This window comes from Erythrolamprus reginae, chromosome 2, assembly GCF_031021105.1.
Source record: "Erythrolamprus reginae isolate rEryReg1 chromosome 2, rEryReg1.hap1, whole genome shotgun sequence".
Lineage (NCBI taxonomy): Eukaryota > Metazoa > Chordata > Lepidosauria > Squamata > Dipsadidae > Erythrolamprus > Erythrolamprus reginae.
In genome coordinates this window covers 278,587,021-278,606,830 of record NC_091951.1, presented here as the reverse complement: position 1 = coordinate 278,606,830, position 19,810 = coordinate 278,587,021, and the positions used below count along the sequence as shown (strand labels likewise).

Here is a 19,810-nt window from a genome sequence, read left to right as displayed (position 1 = left end):
GCGCAAAAACGGATGCTTCACTGGCAACGGAAGTTCAGAGGTGGGGTTTCCCAGTGAGGGGAGCCTCAGCGAAATCGCACCATCACAAAAACACGGAAGTCCGGAGATGGGGTTTCGAGGACTTCCGTGTTTTTGTGATGCTGCAATTTGGCTGAAGCTCCCCTCTCAGGGAAACCCCACCTCCGGACTTCTGTTGCCAGCGAAGCACCCATTTTTGCGCTGCTGGGATTCCCCTGCTGGGATTCCCCTGCAGCATCACAAAAACACGGAAGTCCAAAGATGTGGTTTCCCATGGAGGGGTGCCTCAGGGGAATCCCAGCAGCGCAAAAAAGGGGTGAGTTTTGGGCTTGCACACCTTAATCACTTTCCCATTGATTCCTATGGGAAACATTGTTTTGTCTTACAAACTTTTCACCTTACAAACCTCGTCCCGGAACCATTTAAGTTCGTAAGACGAGGTATCACTGTATATGAAAACAAGTGGATGATTTGCTTTATATTTATGGGCATCATGCACCAGACATTTTGCTTGTCATATTTTGTAATGCTGAAGACATATCACTTGTATTCCCATCCTATTGCTTCTATAGTAGGCAAAAGAACTTGAAACAAGTCCTCCTCCTTCTGATTTTTATTCATGTGTGAGTACTATAAGAGATTCAAATTATTCATTTACTGGTTTATGTTAATTGCTTGTGAGAAGATGCCCTGCTGGTCTTTATAGTTCCCTCAGACACTTTGTGATGATAATTAGACATGCTGCTATATGGATTAACAGTGCAATAGTCCAGTGACGTGTTCAAACAATAGCACCGGTTAATCCATCTGTGCTTAAAATTACATCCCAACTGGAGATGGGGGAACTTCCCCCATCCCCACAAGACCTAAGGAGGATTAAAAGATGATCCTCTGCTTGAAAACTCTGCTTTAATCAATTTCTGAATTGTAGATCTGTGGTAAACTATTGGCAGTCAATTAGGTGAAATAAACTGAGAGAATGACCTTCATTTCCTTTTAATAGCCATTCCTCCCTGCAAGTCAGTAGATTTCCACTTATTTTTTATTCAGGCAGCCTTATTACATGCCACAGATTAGCTTTGCATAAACACACCTCCCCTTTTAAACTAGGTCCTTGTTCCTTCTGCTTGCCCCATCCAGTCAAATATCTTTTTTCCAAAGTCTTTATTTGTCTTCATGACCCATGACTTGTCCCTATGATATCTTTACTTGGAATTTAGTTCAGAAGTTTAACAGGGTATTTTCTATGTGTGAAAGTGACACAGCTCAAAATAGCTTTTAAAATAAAATTGAAAATGTTTATATTGGACAATGAATATTTTTTGGAGCATCTGGCTTATATCTTTGTATGCTGCTACCTTTTCCTTAAGAATGCCCAGCAGCCATGAGAACAATACAGTGATCCCCCGATCACTGCGAGGGTTCCGTTCCAGGACCCCTCGCAATGATTGGTTTTGCGCGAAGTAGTGCTGCGGAAGTAAAAACACCATCTGCGCATGCGCAGATGGTGTTTTTACTTCCCAGAAGCAAGGAGCCGAAGATTAGGGTTTCCCCCAACTCCTCGCTGCTGCCGCGCCCGCCGCTTGTCCGCCGCCTGCCTGCCTGCGCGCCCGCCCACGCCGTTTGCTCGTGCCGCTTCCCAGCTGGGAAGCGGCGCTGGGGGTCTTACCGGTCGCTGCTGCCGTGCCCGCCGCTTGTCCGCTGCCTGCCTGCCCGCGCGCCCGCCCTTCGCCCGCCCACGCCGTTCGCTCGCGCCGCGACTCAGTTGGAAAGCCGCGCGGCTATTTTAAAATGTCGCCGCCGGCATGGGGGGCTTCCTAGCAGCCCCCCAAACCCGGGTTGGGGGTCTGGGGGGTGCTGGCAAGCCCCCCATGCCGGCGGCGATGTTTTAAAACAGCCGCGCGGCTTCCCAACTGAGTCGCGGCGCGAGCGAACCCGGGAGGGCGGGCAAGCGGCGAGCGGTGGGCGAGCGGGTGCTGGGGGGGGGGGCTTTAAACAAGCAGAAGATTTATGGTGGCTTTCCATTTTAATTATGTCTGGATGCAGGATTTCCTTGGGCTTAAGCTGCAATCACCCACAAAGCTTCGGCTTAAGCTGCAATCACCCACCCTCCCGCCAGCAAGAGGGGGAAGACCCAGGGAAGCCGCCCAGCAGCTGAACTGCCCGGCGCCATCTACACATGCGTGGCCATAGAAAAAAAGGGCACGCATGCGCAGATGGTGTTTGTACTTCCGGGTTGAAAAATCGCCATATAGCCGTTTCGCAATGATCGGGATCGCAATACCCGGGGGATCACTGTACTGCAATCATTTACAGACTACCTCCAGTTGAGTGCCTTCTGCACAAACTTGTGTATTTTTAAAAGAACAAGACTACCATCCATTTTGTAAATACACTGATTTTACTTTAAGTGAAACAACAGCATTTTTTTTAAAAAAGACTGAAAATTGAGGTTCACTATATGTGCAGTGAACTCTTCCTGAAAAATAATTGCATAATTCTTAGCAAGAAAATAAAATTCACCCTATCAAATTTGACCAATGTAGTCCAGCATTTTTTCACTGTGATAAAATACTGGACTAAATCAAAGTAGGGTGATCACAGACATGAGATTGAAGTTTGCCTCTTTGTTGCAATTCCTCCCCTGCAAATGTTATTTGGAGGAATGCTGCCTTAAATCGTAAAGCAACATTCCATCTTCAACTCTTAATAGTTTTTGGCCAATCACTCCTCAGTGGATGTATCTAAATCAGGTTTAGTGTTTAGATACATTCACTGTATTCACAAACTTGGCAACTTTTAGACTTGTGGACTTCAATTCCCAGAATTCTGGGACTTGCAGTCCACAAGTCTTAAAGTTGCCAAGTTTGAAGACCTCTGATTTAAACTCACCCACATCACATCTTGTGGAATGAATTCCATGGGTTAATTATGACTTGTGAAGATGGACTTGTACTTGTTCTAAATCTCTTTCCATTGGCTAGTTCCTGATAATTTGTGAGTAGTTAATAAACCTTTTCCTGTCCACTTTCTGCAAGTTATTCATAACTTTATACATTTCGGCCATGTCTCTCTCAATGGCAGGTATGAATAGGATATCAGCCCTGTAATCAACTGAAGTATTAATATGTTATTGTCAACTATAATATATCTTATTTTTTACTATTTCTAAGCATTATGTTTTTTCCCAGCCTTTCCCCCCAATCTACATAGTGCCTTGCACAGTTAATCTAACAATTATGTTATAATCTAAAAAATGTTGTGCAACTGCAGTCTCACCTTACACATAGATATTGGTCCGGCAAGAGATCATCTCTTCCACTGCACATTTGTATACACAAATAATTATCCTGTGCTGCACAATAAGTTTCATGCTCTGACATATGCTTGATTTGTTTGAAAGGGATTGGGTGCACTCTGGAAAATTGGAGTAGCATAAAATTGGGCTGACAATTCACTGGCCCTTTGCTACTCTTCATTGAACATTCACTGTGTCAGCCTGTGTCCCTAGAGGGGAGAAAGCATCAGGAGTCGGTCTGTTCTTACAAGCAGCAGCTGCACTAAAGTAAACGCCAGCTCAGTTTAATAGCAGCTGTCAGTATTGTTCAAAGACCCAACTTAGTATAAAGAACAATAGTGGAGGCCATGCTCTTAAACTGCAGTGTCTTTCAGTCTAATAAAAGAAATAGTAATTTAACGGTTTAGACATCTATTGTGAGCCCGAAACATCATGAGTCTTTTCAAAATGCAAATCAGTTGCTGAATTCTCCAGCATCAGAAGCACAAATCAAGTAGACAGTGGCTACGCAAGGCCCAAGAAATTTGAGTTGTATGAAAGTAGAAGCAGTAGAGAGGCAACGAATTGAGGGAAAAGTTAACTATATTCCTAATAAATGTGTGGAAATAGTTAAAATCCATATTTTTAGTGGTGCTTAGTGAGATTTAGGGTTTTTTGGTTTTTTTTAAGAGCTTTGTTGCTTGACCTGGAAAATAATTGTTTCTAAATGGTACCCTTACTTCTTCTTGGGAATGTCCTTCTATCTCTAGACCTGTATTGCATTTGGCACAAGAAATTAAGTCATAGGAAGATGTGAGGCAGGTGTGTTAGAAAACATTCAGTTAAGAAAATTAGGCTGGAGGAGTTTGCTCTCATAAAATTTGTAGACTAGATTTGGGGCTGTTTTAATCCCTTCTAACAACCCCGCAAAAACACCCTCTCCTCCAAATGTAACACTTTTGAAAATTGTCCAGCTATCTTTTTCAGGAGTCTGATCCAGTATGAATGCCCATTTGCCAAGTTTATGCAGTTTAAGTAGTTGAAATTGTTTAGTGTTTATTTGAAGATAGAGCAAAAGGCTCCTAGGCAGAACATATATCACATACATTTACTTTGAAGGATAATGAGATTGGAAAGTCTCATTTTAAATGTTACAAAGTGAACGAGCGAAATGACAAGTGAAGCAATCATTTTCTTCCTATTTCAATGTTTCAAGTGTGGTGATAAATATTTATTAATTTGACTTATATGCTGCCCAATCTGGCAGGACTTAAATATTTTCTTGGATTGGACATTTAAATAGATTTCTTAGTAACGTTTTAAGAGAGTAGAGTAAAAGGAAAGTGGTTAGGAAAATTAAAGGAACTTTGTATGAGAATCATAATTAGGCCACACTGATAGATTAGAACACTTTAAGTGATTGAGGAACTGTAGAAATACATCTTAAAGAGTATATTTTGGATCCCCAAGACATTGAAATGAAAAAGAATTTAATACTTTAATGACTGAAGGGTTTCCTCTTACCCTTTTGAGCTGTGCTGTTCCTGCTTCTGTGAAATCTATCAGTTGGATTGATGGTATTGGTGAGACAGATTGAGTTGTTGGCATCTAAAGGGCTTTGTGCCATTGCATGAGGTGATTGACTAAAGGATTAGCAAACCACTGGATTATTTTTCCTTTCCTTGGCTGTGGTATCTCTGAGTAGTGTGCGAAGCTTAAGAGGATGAGGTTAACCTCTTGAGGGCTTATTATGAGCCTGTAGTTAATCTTCAGAGCACCTATAAATTACTAGAATATATCTTTTCCTGTAAAATAGAAATATGGAGACAAACATTTGCTGCTGCAGCTTCTTATTGCAGAAGTTTTGGAATCATCATCTGGAATTTTTACTTTACTTTTGGGGTGGACGGGGAGAAAGAAGGGACCACTGCAGAGATAAAATGTCAAAAGTCTTTTAAAGAAGGTTGGGGAGAAAAAAGGTTTAATAATTTCTCCAGCCTGATGTCCACAAATGTTTTAGGCAATTAGCTAATTCACAACCCACCAAACCTCTTCCAGCTGTTAAAATTAGGGTTATTTGGGGATGAAGTACATGAAATAAAATAAATTTATACAGACAGCTGTAAAATCTGTTATCTGTATATTTCATTATTTCCACTTTTTAGTTTGAAGCTTTTCTGTTCTTTTTTAAACCCATGCTTTCATTTTTATTCCCTGTGCTAAAAATTCAGAAATGCAAGTTGAAATGTATTATATATGATATATTGTGATCATATTTTGATCATAATTTTGAGAAGCTTTGGTGGTGCAATAGTTAGAATGCAATATTGTGGGCAAACTGCCAACTGCCACATGTTTGATACTGGCGGGCCTCATAGTTGTCTTCCGAGATTGGTAAAATGAGGACCCAGATTGTTGGGGCAATACGATGACATTTGTAAATAATTTTGAGTAGGGGTGTCAAACTGGTGACCTATGAGCCGGATGCATCACACATAGGCCATGCCCATCCCAGCTACACAAAGGGGGAAAATGTCTTTATACATCATATGACAATCATATGATGCCATAAGTTTGACCCTGGTGGCTTAGAGAGTGCTATAAAACACAATGGAGTGATATATAAGGCTAAGTGCCATTGCTTATTTGTTATTTTCTAGAAATACTTCATTGTATAAGTGAGGGGTAGATTGCCATTTTGGGTTTTTTCCCCTTTCCCTTTGCCATTGAATAAACATATCTAGAAGATTAGGACTTGATTATAAACTAGAAAATATTCCAAAGCATAAAACCAAACATGAAATTACTCAATTATACAACTGTGTTACAACTTTTAAATTAGTGTTGAAAGAACCAAGCCTCTTCAGACAGCATACTTTTCTCCTTCATTATGTCAGGCTTTGACTCCTGTTGCTGGATTATTTTTAATTCAAGATTGGAGAAGACTATCGGCTACTAACACCTTATACTTAAGGGAAAAAAACCCTATACAAGCACTTTACTAGGAGTGGGAAAAGATTAATTGGTGCACGCACATTGTATACTGTAGGTTATAACTTAAGTGACCTGAGTTTTTAAAAAAGATGAATTAGGTGATAGGCTGAAAAATAACCTCCTGGGTAGGAGCTGGAGTGAACAGTAATGCAATAAGTGGGGAAAAATAAATACTGAACTAGTATAAAACAGCTTATACATGACCCATGCTGCTTCATTATGTTCATGAAGAGAGTTTAAAGAACAACACACCCACATACACAGAAAAAAATCCCTACAAATAGAAATCTCTATACTGAATCTTGCTAAGGTAAGATTAGGAATGTCACTGACATTCATTGCACTAACAGTATAAATATGTCTTTGGAACAGAGAATAAAAGCGGCTTAAAACACATTTAATTATTGGAGATCTAGTGGTTTGTTTCACATGATTAAAAGATTAAAAGTAAAGAAGTTGTGCTAAAATATAGTTTCCTGGTTCATATGAGATTGCAATTCTAGTTGGCTGGGAGATTTTTGGTTTGTCACTTGCAGTATTCAAAGTGACTTTATATGTAGCCTAAAAATGATATACATTCAGTAAGATAATCGAAACGTTATCTTTCTAGCAGAGATGAGATAATCTAAATTCAGCTTGTGTATCAAATAAAGCTTATTTACTGAAATATTGTTTTATTCTATATATGCATAGATTGTCCAAGCATCAGAATGCCAGTTCTGTTGACTCTACACTTCATAGCAAGCAGAAAGAAAATGCAACACTTAAAAAAAAGTCATCTCCAAAATACAGTATACAATAATGTTTTACTACTACCATGTTACAATATTGAATTGTTGTTTAAATGCAGGCTCCTATTCATTATTTTTTTATAATACAATACCAAGGCTGGACTTTTTTGTTGGCAAAATGTTATTTGTTTATTTTATAAACACAATTTTAACTTTAGTATTTGAGGATTTAATTTTAGCATATCTACGAGGGTCACCCAGAAGATAAAGCACCACATTCTTTTTCTTCAATAATTATTTATTAAACACAATGAAACTTAGAATTATGTTTCTTCTACACTCCCTATTTTTCCACATAATCTCTTTCCCATTCTATGGCCTTCCTCCAGAGAGACACAAGGGTGTGTATGCCCTGTTGGTACCACTCCTTGTTCTGGTCACAAAGCCATTTCTGCACTGTCTTCTAATGGCCCCACCCTCTGTGCCCAGCGACTAACCATACATCTGTCGACTGCAGATTCTCCATAAACTGTACACAAACATTTGTGGATGTTCCCAACAGTTTCATTCTCTGCAGTGAGAAATTCAATGACATGCAGCTTGTAACATACATCACTTACAGACGCCATTTTGAAACACTGCTGCAGCAACGCTCTCTGTCTGAAGAAATGCAAAATTTACACACGCACTCCTGACAATTCAAATAATGTATATCTAAAGTTTTGCATTTGTACCATTGTTGTAGCCGGAGAAAAAAATGTGATGCATTACTTTCTGGGCAACCCTCGTATGAATTGAAATTTGGATGCTATTGTAAAAATAACATTTTAAACATTAATAAAACACCTAAAAATCACATTACACTTTCAATACAGTTCTGTGCAGTGTTTAAAGCATCTAACCTCAAGTTTGTAATCTAAAAATTATGAGTGATATAAAAAGAAAAGGAAATAAATATCAGTTACTATCAGTTGACTTGATAATTCATGCAGAATCTGCATGAATCTGGTTCAGTTTACACAATAATATCCCAGGTTTACTAAGTAAAGGCAAAATCAGTCTTTTACTTGTGCATTATTCTTCCAGTAAGTCAGACTGCTTCCAAATAGTTATACTTTTTCCAAACCACAGATGTTTGATAATGGGTTTTGGCTTGCTCTGAAACTGGTTCTTAATAGTTTTTCAATTTTTTTAAAAGGGCAAAATTATGGCTAACTCACAACCACCTGATGAAACATATGCAGCCTTTTGTGCTACACTGAATTGGATTCTCAGCATTCTTTCATCCTTCGCCTATATTATCTTGTCTGTTTGAATCCACAAAAAAGCTTCAACTGAAAATTCCTTTTAAAAAAGTAGAAAACAAGGGATTGTTTTCATCCTTGCTCACCAATAAATGACAAGGATGTATGCCACAGCCATTGTATCCTATTTTCCACACTCGATGCTAGGGGGAGTTACTATATGCATCCTGATCAGCAGAAAGTTCCTTCACACATTATATGTGCATAGAACCCCCTCACATATTGTTCAAATGTCATGCGGATGACAGCTTGGAAGTAGAATTGGGGCATTCTGTGGGAAATCTTTTCAAACATTTTTTCAACATATATATTTCTGAAGTGATACATATATAGTAGTGAAATAATTTAAGTGACATGAAAATAATCATAAAGGAAACATCTGATTTACATGCAGAACATTTCAAATAAGTAGCATCTACATGAAAGAAGTCTATTACACAATGGTTCACCTTAAATGCTATATACTCTTACTCTGAAACGTGTGTCTATTTATTGTAAGTCTACACCGAGGCATTATAAAAGAGAGAGGAAGAGGTGGCTGCTGGGTAATCGCAAACACTTTGCTTCTTTGTATTCTTTCTCTCCCTAACCAGAAAATCTGTGTCTTATTTCTGTGTTGCCCCTGTGCTTGTAAGTTTCTCCTACAGAATGGTGCTGTTATATGCTGGATATACAAATGAAACTGGCTGATTTCTTAAATAAATTAAAATGAATATAGACAAAATAAACCAAAATAATAACTTCGCTAATTTTTCTATACTGGATTTACAAAAGAGACTTGATAAAGCTTTGAAACATTTTGTGAGAAAAGCCAAAGGTGAAAAATAAGTCAAAGAAACTTAACAATTAGGATTGTTAAAAGTAAAGGGATATGAAGTTGGTTTATTTGATCAAGGTATGTGTGTGCGTGTGTATTCACCCCTGATAATCTTTAAATGACTTGTTAATCAGGACAGAATAGGGAGGCTTTTAGGATCTGTGTATTGATAAGAAATAAGTAATGGGAGAAAGAGGGGTTTCTTAAAGTTGTTTTTTAACCCACCTTTGTTAAAGAAGGTAAGTTACTAAATTTATACCTGTTTTGATAAGGCAGGGAGGTAATTTTTTTTCTTTTCTGCACTTTTTTTCTTCATTTGCATTGATTTATATCTTTAATTGTTCATTTTAATAAAATTACTCTTTTAAAAAATACCACCCTAAATACAAACAGCTGTATAAAACAATGTTTGAGATATTTTGATGTTGAATTCAAGGTGGTATGGCAGTGCTCACAGTTGTAATCATTTTAAAATCTTTATTTAATTATGAAAAAATAGAATCCTTGGGTTTATTTGCTAGATGCCAATTTATTTATAAAAGTACAGTGGTACCTCTACTTAAGAACTTAATTCATTCCGTGACCAGGTTCTTAAGTAGAAACATTCTTAAGTAGAAGCAATTTTCCCATAGGAATCAGTGTAAAAGCAAATAATGCATGCAAACCCATTAGGAAAGAAATAAAAGCTCAGAATTTGGGTGGGAGGAGGAGGAGGAGGAGGAGGAGGAAGAACAGGAGGAGGACAGTAGCTGCCAAAGGAAGAAGGTGAGGTGAGAGGAATCAAAAGAATCCAAAACTTTAAGGCTTTAAAAAAAAAAGAGGGACGCTGAGGGCAGCGCCCAAAGAAAGGAAAATGCTCCGTTCACTCTGGACTGCCAAAACCTCCTTAAGCACCACCAGAAAAGCCCAAGATGGCTGGGATTAAAGGGGGAATGGCAGGAAACTGGCTGGGCCTTCGTGCCTCTCAAATTCCCTGGGAAATTTTTCCGGCCTCGGGTTCTTAAGTAGAAAATGGTTCTTAAGTAGAGGCAAAAAGTCTTGGAACACCCGGTTCTTATTTAGAAAAGTTCTTAAGTAGAGGTACCACTGTATATCACACCTAAACTGGAAGAGATACTTCTGTTGTAAAAATTGCACTGTGCTTTGTTTGGCTTGGCACAGATCGTTACTTCTTGTTAGTTAACTTTAAGATAGGAAAAGTACCAAAGAAGCAGTAGCAAGACAATACTGATATGAAATCATATGTATTTTGCTAGAATGTAGAGAGTACATTAAGACATTGTAGAAATACTGATAAAACATATACTTTAGAGTTTTTATAATATGAATGTGTTTTGTAATACATGTTTTCACAATGACTGGATTGTGTCCATTTTATGGTGAGAGGAAGCACTGGTGAAATGATTAAATAATCCAATGGTCGAGACAGATTTTTAAAATGTGTCTTCTCTGGTCACTGCACAAATTTAATTGAACAGAGTATTAATAACTCAAAAAAAGGAGGTGTTTTGCTTAACATTCTTGATCTAACATACAAACAAAAACACACACACTAGCATTCTAAGATAAAACACACTCTAACATTCTGTTAAATGTTATGTTATCTATAAGCACAGTTGTAATGATTATCTTTTTCTTTAAAAAATACAGTATTATACTATAGAGGTAATAAATGTAATTGATATGATTGTACCATGTGTCAAACACAGGACCTGGTAATGCTATCAGCTCTTGAAAGTTGCAGCTTGGCTGAAGTCATAATGCAGAGACCCATGCTTACAAATGTAAGCACTTTGAATAATTCTTTCAAAATTAGAAAAGGCTAAGTAGAACTTCTGGCTGCTAAGATACAAGGCGTGGGCTGCAATTATGTGCACCAACCTTCTCCAACCTGGCACTAACCATACTGGGAATTCTAGAATACCAGTCTATATGGAGAGAGTGCTAAGTTGGGGAAGGCTGTAATATATGCTTATCTGGAAGTACGTGTCATTGATCTCAGAGGGGCTTATTTCTGAGAAGATAAATAGTAACTTGAACCCTTGCAGCTTAAGTCAATCTCTTACCTTCTGTTTGGAGCTCAGTCACGTTGGTTATATTATCCCTGGGGTTAACATTCAAACCAGGGGTAGACTGGAAGGGAAAAATGTATATTTTCTCTATATATGTATAACTGCATATTCTAGCAGGGGTGGGTTCTATCTCACCTCGCCTCTGGTTTGCTTCCTTTTGCGCCGCGTGGCTGTGCATGCATTCACAGTGCCAAAAACATGGCTTCTGAACATGTGCAGAAGTACAAACCAGCAAAAAATGGGGGCAAGCTGAAAACAAGATGGCAGTGCATGTGCAGTGCTGAAAACCTGACTTCTGCACATGCGCAGAAGCAAAAACCAGGAAAAAATAGCAAAAAAAATAAAAAATAAGCGGGCGGCATCCATGGATGGGCACCAACAGAACCAGCTCTGTGATATCACCATTGGTTTACTACAAACTGGGAGGAACCCACCTCTATATACTAGTCTTCTCCAAACAAGGCACTTTCCAGAACCACGAGCTGCAGTCCCAGAATCCTCAGCTGTGATTTGGGCGAATTCTGCCACACGAAGTCTCCACATCTGGAGGGCATTGAGGCTGGAAAAGGCTAGCATATATTGTGATCTGGCCAAAATCAGTCTGATCTTCGGCTGAATATGGAGATAGGTACATAGATTTGAAATCATTGAAATAAATCTCATAGAGTGCCCTGAGGGTAAGACTAATCAGATCAATACTCTGTATTCTGTCAGTCTTAATGTCAGGAATATACCGACAACACGAAGGGAAAAGAACACTTATTTGGTCATTTTTCCAATTGGTGATTCAGTACTGGAAATGTCCCTAGCAGAAGCTGCAAGAGAAACCTGTTTTAGATAGGGCCCCTTTAAGTTGCTGGTTTTCATCTTTATTCGAAGCAGTTGTGAAAACAAGCCTTTGGGGACAGGAAGGTGAGAGCAATGATATCTCTGTCTGTGCTAATTCTTTTAATACAGAGATGGATTTGAAAGGTGCCAGATGTCTTCCAGAGTCTAGACTACACAAATCTGTTAGTTGGGGCTGCAGATTAAATTGCATGGCTTAGTTCTGTAATGCAAAAGAGAATCAATATCCAGGGCAGTATTCTTAACAGTTGTGAAACTTAGCATAGGGTGGTTAACTAGACCAGGCTGAAGTAGAGTAGACGTTGAGGCAAGAAATGGTGTTATGTTCACTGGCTAACCAGTCCTCCTTTTCTTTCCTTCCTTCCTTCCTTCCTTCCAATTGCCTGCTGCTTCTGTATGGGAAAAAACCACAACAAATAACAGCAACAGCAGTTGCAGGCTCAGCATCTCTCTCACGGCCATGGACCTCCAGTGCCTCTTACCCCACACCCATCAGGACTTCAGCCTCCTGGGATCCCTCCACTTGGAAGCAGTGCTGGCCTTCTTGCCCTCTCAAGCGCGCTGGGTGGGCAGTCTCACTTGGCAATAAAAGATGACAAGAAGCATCACGATACAGACCACCACAGAGGTGAGAGGCATGGGAAGCCTGATTAGGACATTTCAAATAAGTGTTCGCACGTTGCTGAAAATTGTAGGCATCTCTAAAGAATTCTAAAGAGCTATTTAGAATGAAAACCCAAGGACAATGATAATGCCAAACATTAAATGTCCTGCATTTATATCACTGAAACAAAATTTAGCTTGAGGGTACTTAGTTTTTGAACCGCTTTGATAAAATGCAGGGTCTTTTAACATCCCTACAGATGCTTAGTTGTAACCTCAGTGGCCAGCACAATATTGTTGGATGATCATTACACGAGAATAAGTGGGCAATATTTTTGTTTCTTTTTTTTTTAATTAAAGAAAACTTTAATGGAAAGGGGGCAAGAGGTGAAAGGGTGGGCAAATGAAGAATAAAGAAAATTTGAGTTGAATGAGTTGAAATGAAAGGTTTTAAGCATTGCTCCTTTTTTGTAGTTTTGTTTAGGACACTTTTTGAATATTGGGCAAATTGCACTTGAATAATTTTTTGAAGAATAAAAATTAATTTATTCTGTCATGGAAAGAATAAGGCCTTGTGTATGGTTAAACTGTAAATCATGTTTACAAAATGTAATTTTCAGGAAATCACTGTATTAGGAATGTGCAATGACTTATATAAATAAAAGCCATTTTAAAACTGTTTGCGGCTTGTGTTCTAATTTCTTCCCCCTTTTTATTTCTGTTCTTGCCTCTGTGTCTGAACGGGCATGTCTGTGCATTTCTTGGTTACTACGGGAACAGACAGAGATCCAGGCACAGTAAGTACCAATATTCCTGCTAATGTTAACATTTTCATAATTACGGTAGTTGATAGCCTAGATATTCACCTTTTCTTCCCTGTAGACTTACTTTCTTCTTCTCTCTCCTAGTTTTAGATAATGGTCACAATTTCCCCTATTTGGACACCTCAGTGCTCTGTTGGGAGAATTAAAAAAATATTATTTATTTTTAATAGCCTTTGTGGCTATGGGGATAAAATGCAAACTAATCTGGTTTCAGGACACAGCTTTGCTAATTCCATAACTAATATGTGCTTGGAAAACAATATCAGCTATTATATGGTAGTCACCAGGAATGAGAACATTTTGATAATTTTATCTTCACAAGCCCAACTCTCTAAAGTGTGTGATCAGACATTACCCATCTAAATAGAGCTAGCTATGTTAATTCAAAAATTTTCATTAATTAAAAAATAAATGTCTTGCTATACATAGTTTGTAACATCCTTTTGAAGAGTCCTGCTGTTTTGAAATATATTTAAAAAACAATAATATACATCACATGTCCTATAAAATTCCTTAACAACATAGAAAAATGCTATTCAATGAGACATCTTTGGGTATTTTTTTTAAAAAATAGCCTTATGTAGATAACATGTGTGGTAGTTACACTCTCTGGGCAATTATTGTGTTGAGTAACACCTTATATAGTTTTAAAAATTTTATTCTGGTTTGAATGTGTTTTGAAAGTGGTTTGTGGTTTGTGAGAGACAAAATTAATTTGCTCATCTGTTTTCACATACTTTTTTCAGAGTAGAATCTGAACACTGAATTTTAAAGTGTGGAATTTTAAAGAGCAAATCAAGGTTTTATGAGTACATATACTATTAAAGCTACTTTATGGGGTTTTTCCATCATTGTCTTCAAGGCCACTCTGATTCTGGATAGTTTACAAATTAAAATTAAAATTAAAACAAAATATATAAGAAGAAAAAAGAGATATCTATAAATGTATATTGTGTATGTTTCCTAAAGACATAACAGATGAGGTGGGCAGAAAAGGGTTCTGCCTATGGTCCTGCATGGGTAGGTGGGCTTCTCAGTCCAATCATATAGTCTGGAGTTTGCTCCTGATAGAAAAGTGAAAGTGGTAAATTCTACCAAATTTATAGCCTTTTGCACCCTCTTGTATTACAGTGAAGTTGTAAGTTTGAATGGCCAGTGAATGAATGGTTGTAACTGGAGGAGCACCAGAACAGGTAGTCCTCTATGGTTGATTGTAGCCTGAAATTATAATTTATTAGAAAATGATATTTGTAGCTCAGGATTGAACTGTGAGGTCCTTGATGATCTCTGACCTTAGTATTTTTCTTGCAGACATTTCATTACCATACTGGGTAGCATCAATCCATCAACTATCTTACAATTGCTAAGTGTCCAAAATATGGTCATGTGATCGTGAGGGAGAAGCAGCTTTCATACCTTCAAACTTGGGTCATAAGTCCTTTTTGAGGGGAGGATTTCAGATGGTTGCTAAGTGACCAATCATAGGTCAAGGATTGCCTATGTTTGGTTTCCTTTCATCGTATCTTAATGCTAATTGTTTTAATGTTTTCTACCATGTTAGCAGGAGTCAATTTGGTATAGTGGTTAAGTCAGTAGGCTAGAAACCAGTTGCAGTTCTGTCTTAGGTGTGAATTCAGCTGGGTGATCTTGGGCCAATCATTCTCTCTCAGCCCTAAGAAGAGGCAGTGGCAAAACACTTCTGAAATCTTGCCAAGAAAATGCTATGAATTTGTCCAGGCAGCCATCAGGAACCAAAACTCCCTCTGTGGCCCCTATAATTGCAGCAGAAGATACACACAGATATATAAAGTTAGAATAGTTAGGGATGACAGCTAAGGAATAACTCCCTATTTCATATTCTCATATATACTTTCCTTGCATATAAAAGTGGGTTTGTTAAGGAAAAAATGATGAAACTGTAAAATTGCAACTTTTACTAAACAAACAAACAAACAATCGCTTGAAAAGATTCTTTGACTGGAGTGGTTGTGCTTTTAGCATATTTACTAATATTACAGCATATTGAGAACAAAATTTATTTTTAAAAAATCTGTTTGGAATATGCCCTATGGCAGTATTATAGTATGAAACGTGACAAAATGAGCCTGTATGGTCCTCTTCTAAGAGGACAATAGCTTCCCATTGGTCATGCTAGATGGACGCTGTGGCAAACACTAGGTTGGGGAATGCTGATACAGAGAAAATGTATTAAATGGTGTGTAAGAAAGAGATAACGTTATATCCAGTGAAGGAGATTTGAGTTGAGTATTCCCTAATGCATTTGTATTATTTTGATAGATTGTGTAAAAGCCGCTTGTCAATCCCCTTAACTACCACCTTAGCATGAAAAAAATCTTTACACTAATGCTATGCATGAGAATAGTAGTTTCTTCTTAGAGCAGATGTTTTTGGCACTAAAATAGAACTAAGCGAAGTAAATTTTAAAACAAAACAAAAACACAAAATAAGTTCCCCCTCTCTACCAAATCATCTTAAGTGGTTCTCCATACTTGCATATTCCATTCATTCTTTGTTGTTTTCCAAGATCATGACTTATAACTAAATACGGTAGTTAACTATTCAAATCATTATCAGTTACGGCAACAATTTTAAATAAGTTACAGGAAAAATATCTCCAATTTATAAGGTATATGAACTTTTCAGTTAGAGGTGTTTTTAAAGGCATTTTTATAAAGATCAACATTAGAGACCTTCTCCCTTTGTCTCACATGGGGCATTTGTATACAATGGAGGCCATTGCTATTACTAGTGCTTAAATATCCACTACTTGCACTGAGTTCTGTAAGTCTACAGAATGACTTTGAGGAAGCTAAACAAAGTAAGATGATGTTAATATTTGTGTAAGAAGCCTCCAGAACTTGTAGATTGGGAAGCAAAAACTTGGATGAAGATGGTATAATTGACTGCCTTTTCTTTTCTTTTCTTTTCTTTTCTTTTCGGTCTCTTTGCCTTTCTTTTCTGGTGAACACTCAGGACAGTTAAACAAATTAAAAACAAAAATGATATAAAAATACTGATTAAGATGAACGATAAATATTAACACCAGTCGGTCACATTTGTTGAAAGAAGTGCTCTTTTAGTCCTTTCTTAAACACTGATAGTATAGCTCCAAGAGAATGCATTCCATAACCTGGAAAAAAACCGAAAAGAAAGCCTTCCAGAAAGATTAAATTTTAATAGCAGGACCACCTGGTGGCTGCTTCCATTGATTTAATCTACAAGACAGATTTATAACAGGAGAGGTAGTCCATTAGGTACTCTGGCCTTAAACCATTAAACACTATAAATAGTATGCTGCTGACAACCAGTACAGCAACCATATGATCCCTGTTTCTTGCATAGTTCAGCAGGCTAGCTATTACATTTTCCTTAGTTGCAACTAGAGTCTTTTTAATGGTAATTCCATGAAGAGTACATTTGCTAAGACAGAGGTATCTTGGACAATCAACATCTAGTTATGATCAATACCAAATCTGGTCAGTTAGGGAACACTAGATGTAACTGTTTGGAGGTATGCCTGGCCACACCTATCTTCTCTGGGTTTAATTTCAACTTGTTTTTAACATCTAATTATATGGTGAATCCTAAGTGTGAAGCTTGAGTTGAGGGAATTTTTACTTTACACAGCGCTTCTCCATTTTTCTGTCAAGTTATTTCTTCCACTTGCTTCATTCCCATCCTTAATCTTCTTCCTCATCCTCCTCTTCCTCCACTTCTCCTCCTCCTTTCCTCCTGCTTATGTAAAGATGGCTAATACATGTAATCTTGAAGGGTCACATGACCATATTAATTGAAGTGTGGAGGAATCAAGGATTGGATTTAGGTGGTGATGGCAATCTTAAATTAATAAAGTGAAGAAGATGAGTACTACACAGAAATGAAGGTTTTGTGTTATCTTGTTTGGCATGACATCTTTTTTCTTCCCAGTCATTTTCCTTTTGGATAAATATGTTATAAACTACCAACATTAATACTACCACTCATGTTACAATAATTTTAAAATGATGTAGGATGATTAAAATCAAGCTGGCTATTAGTAGTAGGCCTATGAAGGCTTCTGCTATGAGTTCAGGCCTTCAATAATCAGTCGAGACAATTTTTTTCCCAAATAGAGAAAAACTGACTATTCTTACGCTGTACAGAATACTAGCATCAAGTTGACCTGTAGTGCAACTAAGATGGAGGAAAATTGGGTCAGATGTGCAAAGAGAACATTGGTGTGTTATTATGGGAGTATGGTATTGATGCAAAACCAAATACTGAATTTCACAGTGAAATATCACTTGAGCCATGTAAATGAATGGTTTGGAATCTGTCTTCCTTCAGGAATACAGTGTTCCCTCGATTTTCGCGGGTTCGAACTTCGCGAATAGCCTATACCATGGTTTTTCAAAAAATATTAATTAAAAAATACTTCGCGGTTTTTTTCTATACCATGGTTTTTCCCGCCCAATGACTTCATACATCATCGCCAAACTAATGATTTTTGCAAATAAATAACAAAAAAATAATTATTGTTAATAAATGTTTATAAATATCAGGATCACTAAGTGTCTTATTCAATGGTGAGTACCAGTAATAATGGTGAGTAAATGGTTGTTAAGGGAATGGGAAAGGATAATTTAGGGGTTTAAAGTGTTAAGGGATGGCTTGTGATACTGTCCATAGCCAAAAATGGTGTATTTACTTCCTCATCTCTACTTCGCGGAAATTCGACTTTCGCGGGTGGTCTCAGAACGCATCTTCCGCAAAAATCGAGGGAACACTGTAATTGCTATTATTCCATATTGATGTATTTATTAAATTTAAATAGTTAATCATCTCACATATGTCAGATCAACGCCAGAGGCTCAACAGGGTGTCTTTTATAACACACAAGTAGTCCTCACCTTACAACAATTTGTTTAGTGACTGTTTGAAGTTAGAATGGCACTTAAAATAGTGACATGACCATTTTTCACATTTATGACCTCGCAGCATTCCATGGTCATGTGATTTACACTTCGATGCTTGATAACTGTCTCATATTTATGATAGTCGCAGTGTCTCAGAGTCATATGATCCTCTCTTGCTATTTCTGACTAGCAAAGTCAATGGGAAATCCAAATTCATTTAACAACCATGTTACTAATTTAATAACTACAGTGATTCATTTAACAAATGTGGCAAGAAAAGTCGTAAGACAGGCCAAAACTCTACGGAGAGAGGCGGCATACAAATCAAATAAATAAATAAATAAAATAAATAAATAAAACTCACATAACAAGTATTTCACTTAATAGCACAAATTTTGGGCTCAATTGTGGTTGTAAGTTGAGGGATCTCTGTATTTCTTATTTCCCTCCCCCCTCTAAAGAACAAATCTTTCTCATTTTTAAATGTGCTTTTAGATTTATAAGCGTATATTGCTTCATCACAGAAGCCATAACACATTGATATGAATCAGTTTCACACAGCTTGATGATTTCAGTTTCCATTATAGCATTTCCCCATATCTGGAGGACACAAAGGCAGGCAAGGTTTATATAATTAAGCTTAAGCAACTGCATGAAATCAATGGTTCAAAGTTTGCTTGCCTTGATGTAAAACGATCAACTGCAGGAAATAGATTGTATACTGGAGAACATTATCAATATTATGTCTTTTTATTTGGACTTTCCATTTCTGTCAGGATGCCAAGACATTAGCTGCTTCTTGACTGAGAAAACTGCATTTATATCTACTAGTGTTTATAGATCTTATCAGAGCTGTGTCCCTAAGGAAAGTAGATGTGGCTGTTGTAAAAATGATAGGATTGTTCTGACACATAATTTCCTCTTCAGTTGGGGAGAAATAATAATTGAATTGAAATATAACCTACAATTTCTGTGGATGATTTTGTAGTATTTCTTTTGCGGAGCTAAGAAAAAACCCCAATTCCCATAGATGAAGTCAATGTGCACAAATGAAGATGTTGCATTATCTTCTAGAATGCGGGAGATTGATGCATTAAGTCATCCCACGGGAATGCTGTGTATCCCTCAAATCTCTCTTTTGATTCCTCACTGTCAGAACATAATAGATGATGCAGAATAGAAAGTGTATTTTTCTTAGATCATGAAGTCTGGTCTGATAGGAAGAGACATTTGAGGGCAAAATAAGATGACCTGAACTGTGAATTTAATATGAATTCAGCAACTAATTGAGCTTAGAGCCAATTTTCAATAATTGCATATCCCTGTGTAAGTGTGAACGAAACTGTTATCACAATACATTTGGGTAACGTGACTACCATTGCATCCATAAATAAACAAGTAGGCTGGA

General features: G+C 37.5%; 1 protein-coding gene across 7 annotated transcripts in view; it reads left to right on the top strand.

The window, feature by feature from the left end:
* TLE1 (TLE family member 1, transcriptional corepressor) overlaps window positions 1-19,810 on the top strand; it is an 81,986-nt gene that overhangs the window by 25,086 nt on the left and 37,090 nt on the right. For 2 of the 7 annotated variants that reach the window (XM_070742764.1, XM_070742763.1), the window contains exons 7-10: window positions 6,983-7,080; window positions 10,851-10,925; window positions 12,483-12,687; window positions 13,443-13,459. In XM_070742764.1, coding sequence (XP_070598865.1) covers window positions 7,000-7,080; window positions 10,851-10,925; window positions 12,483-12,687; window positions 13,443-13,459 — 378 coding nt within the window. In that variant the 5' untranslated portion in view covers window positions 6,983-6,999. Of the gene's footprint in view, window positions 1-622; window positions 642-6,982; window positions 7,081-10,850; window positions 10,926-12,482; window positions 12,688-13,442; window positions 13,460-19,810 lie in introns of those variants that run through there. The other 5 variants (XM_070742759.1, XM_070742758.1, XM_070742761.1 and 2 more) reach the window with 3 other exon arrangements.